The sequence below is a fragment of the Papilio polytes genome, unplaced genomic scaffold, assembly GCF_000836215.1.
Source record: "Papilio polytes unplaced genomic scaffold, Ppol_1.0 DF822622.1, whole genome shotgun sequence".
Taxonomy (NCBI): domain Eukaryota; kingdom Metazoa; phylum Arthropoda; class Insecta; order Lepidoptera; family Papilionidae; genus Papilio; species Papilio polytes.
Window position 1 is genome coordinate 2,282,572 of NW_013526582.1, and position 18,098 is coordinate 2,300,669.

The following is an 18,098-nucleotide window of genomic DNA, read 5'->3' on the forward strand; positions in this document are numbered from 1 at the left end:
TAATTGTACAGTTAAACTGACAGTTTCATATCGAACTGTACAGTTTCTACTAGCAGTTACTATTAAAACTGTACAACTCAGCTGACAGTTACTATATAAACTGTACAGTTATCATGACATTTAAAACTTTGTCTAAACATGAACTGAGAATTTATAGTCTACATTATCATGGTGACTAAATTAATCCTAATTTCGAAGTGAAATGTTGTCTATTAGGATTTTTTCAGACATATTTTATATAAAACGAATAAAATACCTTAAACTTTGCCTGTACATGTATTTTCACCACGAGATTTCTCGTCTTGCATTTTACGATGTTTGTTGAATTTAGAAATGTTATATTTACATTATGAAATTGAATAGTTTCAACTTAATTGCAGTTAAAATTGCCAACTCATATTGTTTCAACTAGCTTTCGCCCGCGACTCCGTGCGTGTGGAATTTTAAAAAAAGTGAGTATGTGTTTTTCCAGACTATCCTCTACGTCTAGGCCAAATTTCATCAAGATCCGTTTAGCAGTTTAGGCTACAAACTCTAACAAACATCCATCCATCTAAACTTTAGCAACTAGTATTATAAGTGCGAAATTTTAGATGGATGTTTGTTAGAGTTTGTAGCCTAAACTGATGAACGGATCTTAATGAAATTTAGCCTAGACGTAGAGGATAGTCTGGAAAAACACATAGAGTGTTTACTTTTGTTTTTCAAATTTCGGGGACGGCGTCGCGGGCGAAAGATAGTTTATAAAATTAGTAATTCATGGTTCCTGTTCGTTAGGTACAAAGTTAGGTCTATTCCCTCCCCTACGTTTGCGCAGAGTTCCGAGGATCGCGAGCATCTCCTTCACAGCCTCGGGCTGGTCATCCTTAGGTTTCTTCTCCAGGAAGTTCTGGTCTGTTGACTTCAGTTGGAACTTACCGCATTTTATCTGATCCACGATCGCGTCGATCGCACCACCTACATATTATTTTACAATATTTAATCTATTTTCATATTTATTTTTAACTGCCTCCAATGAAAAAAACACATTTAACCTGTTTCATGTAACACACAAAAACTTTATCGAAAATTTCGCTGAAAACCTTATTATTGTAATTAATTTTAATAATGGATTTTAAAATGTTACGTGCGATAAAAACCGTGTACAACATATATGTGATTTTACAATCTATTTTGAAGATTACAAGAATTTACATGACTATTCATGAAACCAACGGATTGATGGATTTTTGACCTTCCGGCTTAATATTAAATTCCCTTATAGGCAACGGATAAAATGACAATGGTTGAAGGGGAACACTATGGACTAAAAGATTATGTATGGCAAACACCAGGGGATGTGCTTTGTCAATGACAAGCACCAGGAGACATGCTTTTGTCAATGACAAGCACTAGGGGATATTAGTTGTCTATGATAAACTTTAGGAGATATGCCATGTGTTTGGTAAATACCAGGGGTTAACTTGTATGTGGCAAATACCAGAAGATGTACCATTTGTATGGAAAACACCAGGAGATATACCTTGAATATGGCAACCATCAGGGGATATACCTTGAATATGGCAACCGTCAGGGGATAGACCTTGAATATGGCAAACATCAGGGGATATACCTTAAATATGGCAAACACCAAGGGATATACCTTTTATGGCAAACACCAAGGGATATACCTTTTATGGCAAACACTAGGAGATATACGCTACTTATGGCAAACACCAGGGGATGGCTTGTCTATGGCAAACACCAGGAATGCGTTGTCTATGTCGTGTTACCGAAGGTCCGTATGAGGCAGCGCTTGTGTTGGTGCAGCGCGCACTGCGCCGCGCAGCGCCCCACGCTCCAGCGACATGAGCATCGCTCTAACAATTTATACTCCATACATACATTTTTTATTTATTTCGTCCGGGATTTAAAAAAAAACTAGTAGTCTAAGTCACTTAGTGATAAAGTAGTTTTTAATGGTGGTTAAATTTGATATCGGTTGCGTAGTTTTTGAATTTATTGTTACATATGATGCTTTTTTATAGTTTCTTTTTAATCCTTTCACAATTCAGAAATTTACTGTCAGCGTATTTTGTTATAACTTAAGAAAAAAATGTTAGTTACAGCACTTTTAAACGGTTAATAAATCTTTAATAATTTTCTGAATATTATTTCATTCGTAAGTATCCTTTTATAATTCTGTAAATTGCAATTTTAAATACTTACCTCCATTTTGTTTGGTCTTCTTCAAGGTCCCTTGTTTACAGTTGAGCAGTGTTGCCATGTCCTCACTCTGCTCCGGGGGGAGGAACGCCGGGGGTGGAGGAGGTGGAGGGGGCGGGGGAGGTGGAGGTGGAGGCAGACATGGAGGGGGAGGAGGAGGGGCGGTGGTCACTTCGGGCGATGGTTCCCGTGAGCTTGTGCTCTCTGCGGGTTCAGGTGGTGTTTCTGAAACTACACAATTTATATTACTAGCTTTTGCCCGCGACTCCGTCCGCATAGAAATTAAAAAAAAAAACAAAAGTATGTAGGCTATGTGTTTGGACCAAATTTAACCGAGATCCGTTCAGTCATTTAGGCTACAAAATCCATATCTACATACAATATTAGTACGATTTTATCCAGCTTTTTTTGACTGCGAGGATTAAAAAATCTAGTAATAAAGATATCCTATGTCAGTCAGGAATTATGTAGTTTTCGAACAGTGACAGAATTTTTAAAATCAGTTTAATAGTTTTTGAGTTTATCAGTTACATATAAAATTAATTATTTTTTTTACAGATAAAATGACCGATTTTTGTTTAAAAAAATAATAATTAAAGGTGAGGCATACATTTTTTTAATATTACTGTATAAAATATTAATTTAAGATACTACATAAACTCACCTATAACTTCATTTACTTCTTCTTTGATTTCTTTTATTTCTTCTTTCAGTTCAACTTTCTCAATCTTTGCTTTTTCATTTCCACCACTTTCGAAGTAACTTATCCTAGACATGAGAGCTGATTTCTTCGGTGGTTGTTTCTTCTCAACTTCTGCCAACTTCTTCTCCGCCCTCTCCGCTCGTTCTACTGCCTTCTGCGCGTCTTCTTCTGCGAGTCTTATCTTCTCCTCCCATAGAAGAATGTCGGTTTCTTCGTGTTTTTCAGCTAATTTGAGCTGAAAATAAGTAATTGAATTTTTGAAATTACATAAAAGTGATCATCTTATTAATGTTTGATGCGAAAGTTTGGATGTATGGATGTTTGTATGTATCTCCAAATTAATGGATCTAGATTAAATTTGGCACAGATATAAAATATAGTTTGGAAGAACTAATAGTGTATTTATTTTTATTAAGCTGATAAAGATGAGTTAATTTTAAAATTTACAATATTACAGAATAAAATAAATGAAATTTAAATTTATTTGTTAGTTAAGTTACTTAAGAGTATCGTGATTTTGTATATGTCAGTACGTTTTTTTTTAATAAAAAAGTAAAATAAAAATAAAGCAATGTTTAATCCTTATGAACACTACAATCCAATAGTTTTTTTTTTAAACATAGGTGGCAAAGGAGCAAGTGGCTACCTGAATCCGCCAAAATAGCGAAGCGACCGCTGCCCATAGACATCCGCAATTGCTGATGCGTTGCCTAGTCTTATAGGAGGGAGGAGACGCATAAAGAGGATATTTACCCTTCTATACATCACATTCAAATCCACTTCCTCTTCCCATCCTCTTATAAGAAAAGGGTGGTAAAGGGAAAACGACTTAAATTAGGCCTTCTAGTGCTATATACTAGTCGTGTGTGTGTGTACCTGCAGGTCGTGCAGCTGGTCGCGGTGGCGCAGCGCCTGCAGGTCCAGCGCGTCGCGCAGACTGTCCAGCTCGGCCAGCAGGCGGCCCAGGCGCTCGTCCATCTCCAGCTCGCCCAGCAGCAGCGCGCTCTGGTGCGTCAGCGCCTTCACTCGCTTCTTGGCGTCGCGCGCCTCGCTCTTGTACCTGACACGTTTTAGAAACATTCAAAGGCAAGATTGGTGTGGTAGTGCCCGCTTTAACATCTTTGCACGAATGGGTCGCCTCGCCCCCAGTAATACCACGACCACATAGAAGACAGGCGTGAAGTGAAAGCAATTCGTCTGATGAGTGTGGTGCCGGAGGCCATATTTTAGTCCCTTTCTCTTTCCACCCTTTTCTTAAGAGAAAAGGATGGAAAGAAAAAGTAGATTTGATGTTGGAGGAGATGCATAGGAAGGGGAAATGTCCTCTTTATGTGCGTCTCCTCCTTCGTCAATGAAGGGTAGGCAACGCATCTGCAATTGCGTAACTCAGTAATTTTGTAACTTCTGCTACGATGCAAATGGAAATCGAAATTCAAATACATTGTAAGAGGCCTAGTTTTAGTCCCTTTCTCTTCCCATCCTTCTCTTTAGGAAAACTGGGAAAGTAGAATGGATTTGCACATGGAGATGCATAGAAAGGGGAAATATGCTCTTTATGTGCGTCTTCTACTCCGTCAATTAAGGGTAGGAAACTTATCTGCAATTGTGGATGTCTATGGACAGCTGTCGCTTCGATTTTTTGGCGAATTCAGGTGACCCGCTCGTTTGCCACCTTATCATATAAAAAAACCGGTAACTCCAAGATCTCTAGTCCGTATTCTTAATCTCTGTAGAAGAAATATCTGTATCTCTGTTCAACTCACGTCTCCGCCATCTGCCTGTCCTTGTCTGCATTGTCTTTGAGCGCCGTCACCTCCTCCATCAACAGCTTGGACACTCTGTTGTGCCTCTCCAGCTGCCCGCGCAGCTCCTGCAGCTCCTTCTGCTGCACGCCGCTCCGCTCCTTCTCCGTCTCCAACTCCTGGAAACACGAGGAATACTTCATAGTATGTTGGTTTCGTTCGGAATTTCACGATGGACTTGATAAGCTAAGGCCAGTCGTGGCATCTTACTTCTTATTATCTAACTTCTATACTAATATTATAAAGAGGAAAGGTTTGTATTTTTGTATTTTCGTATGTATTGAAATAATTCAAAAACTACAGGAAAGATTTTAAAAAATTTGGCACCATTATAATGCTACGTTATCAGTGAGTAACATAAGGCATGTTTATTTATTGTTATTTAATTTCACGCGGGCGAAGTCGCGAGTAACAGTTAGTCTATACTAATATTATAAAGAGGATTTATATTTTTGTGCATTTAATTGAAGTAAAAAAACTACGGAGCTGATTTTAAAAATTCTTTCACTGTTAGAAAGGTAATTTATCAGTAAGTAACATAGACTATATTTTTCATTATTGCGAGCAAAGTCGCGAGCAACAGCTAGTATATTATAAGTGCAAAAATTTCGATGGATGGATGATCTCGATGAAAGTCATAGATGTAGAGAATAGTCTAGAAGCACATAGGTTGAAGAGTTGACCAGTGTAAGCTGAGCTGTGGTGACATACGTGTACTATGTAGGGGCAGCTCACCTGTGCGAGGGCGACATTGTGCTCGTGGGCCTCAAACTCGTGCAGTCGCGCTGCGCTGAGGTCCGCTTGTAGCGCCCCGACTTGCGCCGACAGCTCTGACACCGTACGCTTCAGGAACTCCACCTCCTCGTTACTGCTGCTATCTGATGCTGTATACAAGCTCTAATTATACTAATATTATAAACGCGAAAGTTTAGATGGATGGATGGAGTTTGTAGCTTAAACGGCTTAACGGATTTCGGTAAAATTTGATAGAGATGTAGAGGATAGCCTGGAATAACTCATAGGATACTCAGTTTTTTAAATGCCACGCGGACGGAGTCGCGGGCGAAAGCTAGTTGAAGTCATAACCCTTGAGGGTTTTTGCACCGAGGGAGTTAGTAAAAGTTCGTAGGTAATCGCACAACAGACAGTCACTTTGAACATTGTGTGGAGTGAAGCTGTTAAAAATCCAATAATCTATACTAATTATAAAGAGGAAAGATTTGTATTTTTGTATGTATTGAAATGACGCATTATACGCACACGAGATACACGGACGAAGAGAGTAACCCAATGGACTGGTCCGCGATCAGGAAAGAGCCCAAGAAAGACCCAAAGCCAGATAAACAGACGATATTAAAAAAATAACAGGAAAACCTGGACGGAATTGGCAAAAGATAGGGCCAAATGGAGAAAAATGGAGGAGGCCTATACCATCATGGCTGTTTTTGTAGTTCATACTTAAATTATTGTTATATTCCATATGTATTTGTCATGACAATAAAAACGTATATAAATAAAAAAAAATGTTAAAATAACACAAAAACTACTGGACTGATGACAAAAATACTTTCACCACTTAAAAGCTACGTTATCAGAGAGTAACATAGGTATTTTTAATTTCACGCTGACGAAGTCGCGAGCAACAGCTAGTGAATAAATAGCTAAGTCAACGTTTTTACTATTTTTGATTTAATTATTGTAGTGTTCACCTGCATCCGTGGCATCAGTAAGATCGATGTCGACGGGAGTAGGCAGAGCGTGGATAAGTGCTGCACTTCGTCTTTTCAATTGTTTATTCTGCTTATACCATTCTCCCGCTTGCTGCATAACCCTAAAACACACGAGTGTAATTAAAAAAAAAACTTTAAAAACACATGTCAGGTACAGTCGTGGAAATCCGCGGTGTTAGAACGGAAAAATTGACTTGTTTCTAACTAGATTGAATCCGCCTCATATAAATCTATACTAATATTATAAAGAGGAAAGATTCGTATTTTTGGATTTTTGTATGAGTCGATTCACGTAAAAACTACTTGGCCGATTTCAAAAATTCTTTCACCGTTAGAAAGGTAATTTATCTGTGAGTGACATAGGCTATATTTTACATTTTACGCGAGCAACAGCTAGCAGCTAATAAGGTACCAGTTAGTTACGACGGGATAATAATAAAAAAGAAATTAGCCGTGTACCTCTAACGACTTTTTGTACTGCGTTCTATTGGTTTTTTTCCCCCCTTTATTTACTAAACTTTCAATCGATTTACCTTCGAGGTAAAACACCAGAAAATTCCTCGACTGTACCCATTAACTTTAACTTATACAACATGTTAAAACTTAGAAAAGCCATTTTAACTTGTGAATTAAAAAAAAATGTTACGTTTTCTTTCAAGCAATTAAAAAACTTTTTCCTTTCAATGAACAATTGAAAATTAACTAACGAATTTCCCTCACTAAGCAAACGTGATCCGAAAGTTGGGAAATAAACTCGATTCACGTGGAAAAGTTTTCGTTGAGAACAATAAAAATTAAAACCAATCAGGTTGAATCGAAAGTCGATAAGCATACTTTTTTGTGGATTGCTACTCTAAAGTCTTTTACAAAATATAGCAAATTGAAAAATCTAAAAATAACTTGCTATAATTTTGATAAGTTGTTAACAAAAGATCTTATTACCATAAAAAAATATGAATTTGTTATAAAAAAAATCATTTCAAAAATACTCACATGGTTAAAAGTAAATTTTTAAATCGTATTTCAAACAATAATAAGATACACTGGCAGCAAGTTTTCGATTCTATTGCCATGACGACACAGTAAAAAAAAACAAATATTTTTTTTAATGGCACTTTTATTTAGGACAATGATTGTTCAATCTTAAATCCACTTTTAAAAATAAATTAACATAATATTTTTTTACATTTGGTTTCAACACAATAATTAATTTTATTAAATAAAATAAAATTTATTAGAAATACACAACGTAACTGTGCGTTACTACGACAGAACGGTATTCAACTCTGGCCGTTTCGCGTAAAATTCTCGCCAAATCAATAATGTAACAAGTAATTTGGCGCAGTGGCTTCATTTTAATATTCACCACTTTCTAGCTTTTATCATCGCATGAATTATTTATAAAATTTGTGTTTAGATAAGATGACGTGCATTTTATAAGAATATTGTTTTGTTTTTTTTCTTTTAGAATTATCCGACGATAGGCATATTGATTGTAATTCCATCTAAATTACTTTAAAGAAAATATGCACTAGAACTACGTTTAGAAATACTGGCTGAATACTAACAAAACATTTGCCTTTTAAAACGATCCACATCTTTCCATAGACATTTTTTGTTTTCTATTCCAATTAACAAAAAGCTAAGACAGCATATTATTCCAAATGCAACGATTCCATACTTATTCAGTGCATAGAATATAAAACAAATTACGTAAAAGTATTTAGGGTTATATTTACATTTTAGAAGATCACTAATTGAATAATGAGTCATCATTTTTGTTATTTTTTAGTATAAATGTATGTCAATGTAATAAAATTTTGTAGCTCAATAACACCGTTTGACTATAAGTGAAATTAGAAGGCGTGGCGTCAAATTTCTCCGGATACATTAAGAAAGTCATAAATCTAGGCAAGCCTAAATTATCTATGTAGACAAAGCTAGTCAACCTATCGTGTATTTAACATCGGAATTAAGTTGAATTTCGTTTTCGATTACCTAACATAAGCTTACTGTGATGCAACATCGACCGGTTTCCGTCCTGAGGTGACATAACATTTTATTTTGTCTGTCCGTCCCACTTTGGACATTTATTATTATCAATTAATTTCAAAAATATGTTTGTCAATTTTATATGAAACTACAGTCCATAGTTAGAGTATTAACACGAAAATTTGCAAGAAGGTTTCCGAAACATCGCAAAAGTTGAGATTTGTAGGTATTCTTTACGCCTTATGTCTACTAAACTAAAAACCGCTGTAGAGGCTCAGTTATAACTGAATATTTGAACTGTTCAGTTAAAAATGAGCATCTGTATCTTGAATAATACTTTTGTCGGTGATTGTTAACTAGCTAATGTTCGTGCTAGACCCTCTGAAATACGTGAAATTTATATTTAAAAATAGCAATAACGGTTGCAACGTATTTATTTCAAATCATTGTGCGGTTGTCTCATGACAGATGAGGTCGAAGTGTGGCCAGTAAATAGTTCCGGTTACGGCTTCCATGTACAAACATACATGCAGACTGTAAAACCTAATATCTAATATAATATAATATAAAATCAGTCTACTATTTTTCATGATTGTGATGTTTTTATCACATTTGTAATGGTCTTTTAAAGTCGCTAACGTTCAATTATAAATGAAGAGTCGATCTGTTAGAACTTAACACAGCAAGCTTAACTATGGAGTATTTCGATAAAACCAACTTCGGATTACTAAGTAACGTACGGTACGTTTCATAATACTATTCAAAATTTATGACAGCTTGCACACAAGCATTCGCTGTGCATAAAACAGACCAAAGCATGTCTTCCTCGGATTATCCCACCCGTTACCCCGCTCTGTCCTCACGTGAGAATAAAAAGTTTCATCCGTCCCACCTTTTAAAAGGTTAGCATGGTATGGGCATGTTGAGGAGGGATGAATCGCATGTTACAAGGAGAACGTTAGTTATAAGTATGGAAGGGTACATCGGTAGAGGTAGACATAGAAAGAGATGGATGGATTGTGTAAAAAGTGACATGATGAAAAAGGGAGTGATGACTGAGATGACGTATGATAGAGTTATGTGGTGGACAAAAACCTGTTGCACCGACCCTACGGGAGTAGGATAAGGAGATGATGATGATGATCGGTCCCACCTTTTAGTCCCACTATCACCAATAAGGTGACAGATGGAACCGTTATAAAATAAAATAAGTTCCAACCGTCACCTCGTCGCAAAAGGTGAGACGTATAAAACTTTTTATTCTCATCTGTCTACACGTGGGGACAGATTGGGGGGACAGTTGGGAATAATCCGTATTTCTCTTGCTGTTCTTCAATAAGCATCAGTTTGATCCTTAAACCTATATACTCACTTCTGCATAACACCAGCATCAATCTCTTGTTGGTGTTTGAGCTGTTGGTACTCCTGGAATAGCTTCTCGGAGACGGTACGTAGCTTCGCCAGCTCTCGTTCCCGCTCCGCCAGCTCAGCTTCCACGTGTCTCCGCTCCTCCAGCAAGATGTTGTACCGCCGCTGCAGCTCATCATGTTCACGTTTAGCTGTGGAATAACAAGTCCTTATATTCCTGTCCTTTTCTGTCTAATGATACAGTACTATATGTGTTTCTCTTTCATATACTCATCAGTCAGTCGTGACGTCATCGACTTTGTAGGAAACTTGGTGTACTTTACATCGCGATTTCGTCCATGTCAAATTTAAAGCTATAGCCTATATAACTCAGCAATGACATAGCTTTTGTAATGGTGAAAGAAAATTTGAAATCGGCCCAGTAGTATTTAAGTTATTTCTATATATACAAAAATACATATTGTTCCACTTTATAATATTAGTATAAATAGGGCCGAATTTTGTCGGTGACGTTACTAATACTTTTACGAGTAGTTATTGATTAATGAAAATAATTTAATTTCGTCTTACGCAAAACACAAACAGTTGAATATTGGTTTTGAATCAATTTCCTTTACGCTTCTATTTATATATGACAAACGCAAACTATAGACAATAGTTTACTAACTAACCATAAACCATAGTCAAAACTTTTTACAATGTTATAAACATCCATTAACAATACACAAAGTATAACAATAGCGAAATTGTATTTTTTTATAAGTAAAAGTATTCGTTGCAAGTGTTTAAAATTGACAAAGCGGTCAAATAACTTGTTATAACAACTTGCGACAGACTTGTTTAATTACAAGATACAGAATTGTCTTCATTGAGAACAATCAGGACAATGATGTGTAAACGTCGGTTTACATTGAAGAATAAATAATATTGTTTATTTCGGCAGCGGAACCCACGGTTATTGCGCGGGAACGAGACGAATTTTATTATCTTTAAAAGTCGTACATCTATACTCACATTATAAAGAGGAAAGATTTGTATTTTTGTATGTATTAAAATAACTCTAAAACTACTGGGCCGATTTTAATAATTATATCACCATTAGAAAGGTAATTTATCTGTCAATAACATAGGCTATGCTTTTTTAATATTTTTTTAATTACACGGTGACGAAGTCGCGAGTAACAGCTTACAACATAACTAAAACCAAATTTATAAGAAATAATTTAATAGGTTACATTACATCACACTACAACAGAAAAAACCCGTGGTACGGACCTAGTTAATACAGAAAATCAAGTAAAACCGCAGCATGGAGCTTGTATATAAACAGATGTGACTGACAAAACACAAGCAAGATTTAACGCTTGTATGTAGAATATATCTTATCCTATTGCACGAACAGCTGTAGGGAGTACGTTACTAATGGCCGCCATTTGTACTCGGTTACTCACGTTATTTGGATGAGGAAAAAACTATTAGATTTAAAACATTTTTATATTTTATTTTACTTATGTTTTAGTTAAGATTTTTTGTCATTGGCAAATTAATAAACTGATGCAGATCATATGAAGTTTTTTTGTCTGTTTTATTTACATTTAACTAATTTTCCTAGAATTGGATATGTTCTATGTACTTGGCCGGACATCGTACACAAAATTTAATGAATCCTAACAACGTTAGCACATAAATTAGTTCTAATTAACAAACTTACGGAAACAGTGCGTTTTATTCAGTAAATATTCACCCAACTTATTACTTTAAAATTATCTTAGCACAAATAATAAAAGCGTTTGTGGAATTTTTCGAGAAATTGTCTCAAAGTTTACTTTTTCGAAAACTCCGTAAGAGATATTCCGAGTATCGACGGAAAAAACACGTACGAGTTCAGCAAATATGCGTAATCAGTAAAGAATTTCAACGAAATATATACAGGCCACGGTCACTTGTGACAGAATGCGTATGCCTTTTGTCTTTAAAAAAAATTCCCGCTTTTATCAACGAAGAGTCATTTTAAAACCAAGTGTTACGTGTGTTGCACTGAACTATTTAAATGGGCAGGCTATGAACTGTGGTAGTTTGTGTCTACTTGAATTTCGCCATTTTGGCGCTAATTGTTGCGGTTGGTTGAAATAAAGATTTTTCAAACTGATAATAGCGATAGTCTTAACTGTGATAACATCAAATATCGCGTTAAATCCGTAGCAAAATCTGTCAATTATAAACAATAAACAATCGCCTATCTGTTTTTACATATCTATTACGAAACGTCATTTTTTAAACAATACGTGTTAAATGGCGGGAATCATATGACGATGCAACAATTAGTAAATTAATATTATTTCGTAAATAAATCCTTAGTGATCCAAATGAGGGAGAATTAAATGTTGTAAGATTTATTTTTAGATCGCAACGAAAACATGTTTGCGGTAACAATACATGACGCTGGAATAAGTGACCTGTTCTGAAAATGTTAATTCATGCCATTTTTTTTTCTCGGTAAAATGACTTGCAAAGTAAGTCAGACTTTTTTCAAACTAAGATTTATTATAAAACAGGTAAATAATGCGATTATTTCTTGATATTTCAAAATTTATATTCATTCATATATATAAATATATATTTATTTTTATTCTCCTTGGTCATATGTAGGTCATTGAGTTTGTTAAGATAAACCACATTTTGTTAACCATTTGGCTATATAGACAGTTTAAAATATCAGACATGAAAAGAATGAATAATGTTCAAACAAAACAAAATGGTATTTGGCTCAGTTAGTGTTTCTTTATTATAAACTTTTATCAAAGTGAAAAACATACAATTTGTAATCTATATAATATCATAAAAGTATTTATTCAGCAGTCTTTATCTCCGATTTAAAACATTTTAGAAATCTTTCCAATATAAACATGAAAGTTTAGTCGGATATTGGTTAGACCACATCTCTACAATGATTCAACAGATCTTGATAAACATTTGTAACACATCTGTGAGTATAGTCTGGAAGAACATGGCTGGTTACTAAATTTTCTTTTTAATTCCACACATAGAATTTCTTGAGCAAAAGCTAGTCTACATTAATATTGTATGTAATAACACAAAAAGTACTTGGCCAATTACAAAAACTCTTTCACCATTAAAAAACTATAACATCAGTGGATAACACAGACTATGTTTTTATTATTTATTATTTTTTTAATATCACAGGGACTAAGTCATAAGCAACATTAAGTCTTATTTATAATACAATAAAACATATGATTTATGGTTTTACATAATTTCTTTAAAGTATAGAAAAACATGTATTAAACATATCTTTGAAACTACTTAACATATTGCTATTATGAAATGTAAAGAACAAAAGATAAGATGCAGCTGCATTTACATAGGTAATGTTATGTAAATAGTGCCATTGTTCCTACATTTTATTATGTTTTACAATAGATAGCTAATGGAATTTTAAATGGATAACAGTACTATCTTTTACATTTAACTATATACACTAGCTTTCACCTGCAGCTCCGTCTGCATGGAAATAAAACAAATCTATGCAGTCTATGTGTTCTTCCAGAGTATCCTCTTTGTCTATGCTAAATTTCATCGAGATCCATTCAGCAGTTTAGGCTACAAACTAACAAACATCCATCCAAACTTAACCATCTATAGTAATATTATAAAGAGGAACGATTTGTATTTTTGGATTTTTGTATGTATTGAATTAACTCAAAAAATACTTGACTGAATTGAAAAATTTTTGCACTATTAAAAAGCTATGTTATCACTGAGTAACATAGACTATGTTTTTAATTTTTTTTTTAATTTCACACGGGCAAAGTCACAACTGACTTGTTTATAATATTATCAAGATGTACAAATGTAGAATACTTTGTATTAACAAGTTAAAACAGAATATTGTAAGAATATATACATATATAAACTATAAACAAGAACAAATATTTATCCGTAGCACTAATTTGAGTTAGAAAATATTTGTGTATTTTCTATAGAAGGTGGTAACGAGTCAGTTCATCGGATAATACTTGAAATCAGTCCATGAGAAAACTTTATAAAATTAACTAAGTGATTACTAAACAGGGTGTGTAACAAATCTAGTGTGTATATTCTGGTCTTTGTAATATATACAGTTAAGTTTAATGTAATGAACAAAGAATTATGATTCATATATTTCACTTCTATGTGTGTCATTAAGTCTTTGACTAAACAAGAGTTCTAAAACTCAAGTATGTTGTTATTTGATAAACATTATTAAAAGTATTCTCTAGTATTAATGTTCAACGAAATTTATTTTATATCAAGACTCAATATTTATTAACTTTTCCCTTTAAATGCATTTAATTTCCTCAAATTATATTAATAATTGATGTAATAGTTAATAGTAATTTAATTTTTACGTAAATAATTGGATACCTAGTACAATTTGTACTTTAACTTTTGACAGTTCGTTATACGTAATCAATGAATTGGCGATGCGCAGAACTAACAATAATCAATATTTAAAAAATTGGGCCAACAAAAGTCATATTCATATCTTTAAAAACGAGTTTGTTAAGATGTTATCGCGTTTTTATGACGTTAAAAACCTATTACGATAATATTGTGCAGGAAATACGTGAATTAATAAGAAAATGCATCGAAAACAATCTATTTAAAATAGTACCAAAGTGTAACAAGGATAGAATCACTGCGCACAAAGTTTAAACCTCTCCTCAAAACGGGTTTACATTACAAAAGTTTCGTGAATACATAATGTATGAGCAACAGGTTATCGTCCGTCATAATCCGACAAATACGCGGCTAGGATTTTCTTTCGCACTTTTTGCATAAAACAGTTGTAAATAGAGCATGCGCAGTAACGACTTGCAAAAAAAGTGGGAAACTAGTACGTCAAAATGAATAGTACCGACCTTTTTCTGACTTGAGGAGGTACGTTTTGTGCTTCCTCTCGGCTTCTTCGTATCGGTTCTTCCATTTCTCGACGTAAGTAGAGAGCGCGATGCTGGTTTCTTTAGTGTGTGGCTGCGATTCTGGCAGCATCCTGGCAGGAGATGGTGTAGCTCGCGGAATCCTAGTTGCCCCGGGGCCGGCACACGGCGACACGGCAACCCCGCTGCGGCCGCTCCCGCTCTGACACTGGCCGTGGTTGTTGTTCGACGCGATCGCAAATACATTATCGCCGTTCCTTTTAATCATTTTTGCATTCGATATTTCACACGCGCGCATACATCTTCCCGTTTTCACATGCACGTGGGATCAACAGGCAGATGTCCCCGTTTATTGGAAATTAATTTAATTCACTAAATATGATTTCTTTGTTTCGTCGTTGAGGAAAATACGCGTAATTGTGTTAGAGCGGTCGTAGATTGTACACTCGCGTTCACTTGACACAGCCTCGATGGACTTTGTATATTGAAAAGTAAATCTGTAGTTGTAAACGCGTAAAAATGTTTTAATAGACGACAATTAGCCTTCAGTGCGCGGTTTCAACTAACGTATGCGTGCAGTTATGATAATGAATTCTTCGCCATTGTGAGTCATAAGAGTTAATGTTTACGCTTTTTGTTTATATTCGAAGCGCGCTGTCGCTTCTATCGTATAGATTATGTCATTGGTAATTCGTAGTAGCTAGTGATGTTCTCTTTTCATGCATGTTCTTTACTTATCAATGTGCTTACATTCTTATCATCAGACATTATTTTCCAGTAAGATTACGTCATCGACATCGCAAGAAATCACTGATTACACATTAGTAAACTTCGCTTATTATTATCTTTGATTTTAATTTTTGATTTTACAATCCTTAAGTTATCAATTCGTTTCAAATGTGTTTTTTTTTTAATTCGTCCATAGATGGTGTTTAATTAAGAAACCTTGCTTCAAATAAAAAGTGTTACTTTAAACAGATTATTAGATAATTAAAACTTCACTCGCACAAATATTTATCACGATTTAAATAAGAAATAAAGTAAAAGTCATTGAGCACTACACGACACATAACTGCAGTCGACAAACTAAACTAAATGCATTTCGTCCAAATAGGGACGAACGGATATTCTAAAATTAAACTGTTCTGTGAAACGAACAGAGACCGTTCTGTGAACGACAAGGAGTTGTCGGCGTATGGGCCGCGCTGGCCACGACCCGGCTTGTATTACAACATTCAAACTTTACGACGGCTCGATATTAGCATCAGACATATCTACGATCCCGCATATACCTAAAATCACAGGTAAACAAAGATACCCGGTACCATACAACGACATGGTGACCATAAGTCTTGTTAGACTGGCTATTATCTATCTTCACACGGCAACAGATATCGCTAATCACAATACTAAAAGAATCGATATCAAAGTATCGTGCCTATCAATTCCACAGATATATTAATTCTCAGGTATTCCAATGTTGCGCTATTTCAGTAATTTGTTTATTAAAAAAAGGGTAAGGTTTTTTTATTATTTGTTAACCTAGCGCTTGACCACGATCCCACCTGAAGGATGTGACGATGCAGAAAGTAAAAAGTAAAGTAAATGACATATTAGAAAGTCAATGAAAAGCGCTTTGCTGTGCATTTTTTTTTGAATTAATGAGCTTTAGAATATTTGCAGTTTGTTGTTCCAATCTAAATCTAACCTTTTACATGGTTAACAATATCTGAATCGTAAGCTGTGTGTGTAGTGCATCCTGTCGAGTTCTCATTCCGAGCTCCTGATAAGTTTGTATAGTACTATAATCCCATTTAATTGCATTACCAGACTCGCTACGATTTGCTGATTGGCCGTTATTACTCATCCTTATAAATGCATACATTCCATCTACTTAATATTATTGAATAATCGTCTATTTCTGTTAGAATTTATGTAATAACAACTTGTTTTAATAAAAAAAAACAACCTTACAGACGCTGAATGCAGCGCCGTTTAATAACTTTTGCAACCTTTAAAGCGTAGGTCTGTAGATTTCATAAACACATTTAGCTCTTTATCGTAAAATTATTCTCATAATCAATCGAATTTTACTTCATATTGTGGTCCAGATCTAGTGAAATCTGTCACGGTCGAAGTAATCCGAAAGCGAGGCTAAGGGTAAATATTAAAAAAGAACCTCGGTCCGCCGCGGACAGGCGGAGAGAACCTTACAAAACTTTTTCCATATTTAGAAAACGGGGTCAGTCCGGGGCTTTTTCAAAGGGCGCCACACGGCAGCCTGGCGAGGCAATCCGATTACCTTACAGAACTCGTACAATACATTCATTTAACAAGATTTTGTCACAAAACTATATAATTTAATGCATATTTCATTTCAATTATATGGAAAATTTTGCAAGAAATAATCGGATTACTTTCATGACGTACTTTAATGGAATTCACTCTGAAATGTTTGTAATGAAATATAGTTCTCTTTCAAGTGACAAGGGAATGTCGGTTTTGGTAGCAACCAAAAAAAATAACCCACGTTCTTCCTTATGCAGCTGAGTCACATGGTTTCTGTTATTATTTTTACGTGTGGACAATAAATATCAGGTCATTGACTTGCCGATCCTATTTCTGGTCTCGTTATCCTGGCCCGGGATATCGTAAAACGTTAACGTCGCTTTTACAAGCAGGATTAAAGCGTTAAAAATATTTATGCCCATTAAATTCGCCCAATTTGGATACTCCTTTGTGTTAAAAAGATTAAAGTGTTTATTGTGAGCGTGCAGATGCGTGTTAAACAATTAAAAACGGTTAACACAACATTTAATCAATTCGTCCAGTTAATTTTCGCAATTAAACACGTTGTACCAACTTATTTAGATAGCAACATTTCTTCTTATGAATAGTCGACAGTTAGCGGTGTGTGGGCGAAATCTAAGGTGGTCTAGAAGAATATTGCAAAACTTTCTACGCAGTAGTTCGTGGTATTTATTACGCACTAATTTCACACGCGACTTTATCACATAAAATTAAAAAACAGTTAGTAGTCTATGTGTTCTTCCACACTATGCTCTACGTCTATACAAAATTTCATCGAGATCCGTCCAATAGTTTAGGTTGTAAACTCTAACAAACATTCATCCGTCCATCGATCTAAACTTTTGCATTTATAATATAAGTAAGATCATTAAAATAAGAAAGCTTATATTATAAAAGGATTTGAAAACCACTCAGTGATTTTTTATCAAAAAGAAATAAAGTACCTTTAAAATACTAATTAAAACAATGCATAGGTAAGATGTTTATCTTTTCTTTTTTTATATTGAAAGGTTTTAAAAAAGTTCTTCGACAGTGGTTTGTTCAGTGA

At 34.8% G+C, this 18,098-nt stretch overlaps 1 protein-coding gene across 1 annotated transcript; it reads right to left on the reverse strand.

The window, feature by feature from the left end:
- Positions 1-681: 681 nt before the first annotated feature.
- Positions 682-15,925, reverse strand: LOC106105979 (shootin-1-like). The gene is made up of 9 exons (XM_013286497.1): positions 14,723-15,925; positions 9,805-9,991; positions 6,420-6,541; positions 5,446-5,594; positions 4,672-4,829; positions 3,785-3,968; positions 2,870-3,143; positions 2,209-2,436; positions 682-957 (listed from the first exon to the last, which is right to left on the reverse strand). Exons 1-9 carry the CDS (start codon positions 15,036-15,038, stop codon positions 758-760), a joined length of 1,818 nt encoding a protein of 605 aa, XP_013141951.1. The 5' UTR covers positions 15,039-15,925; the 3' UTR covers positions 682-757.
- Positions 15,926-18,098: the final 2,173 nt, after the last annotated feature.

Excerpts from the sequence above, each read along its gene's own strand:
- LOC106105979 (XM_013286497.1), bottom strand. The coding sequence starts at position 15,038 with ATGCGCGCGTGTGAAATATCGAATGCAAAAATGATTAAAAGGAACGGC. Across the intron at positions 2,437-2,869 it reads AGAAGTAAATGAAGTTATAG|TTTCAGAAACACCACCTGAA; the intron begins GTGAGTTTATGT and ends TAAATTGTGTAG. Across the intron at positions 958-2,208 it reads GAAGACCAAACAAAATGGAG|GTGGTGCGATCGACGCGATC; the intron begins GTAAGTATTTAA and ends AATAATATGTAG.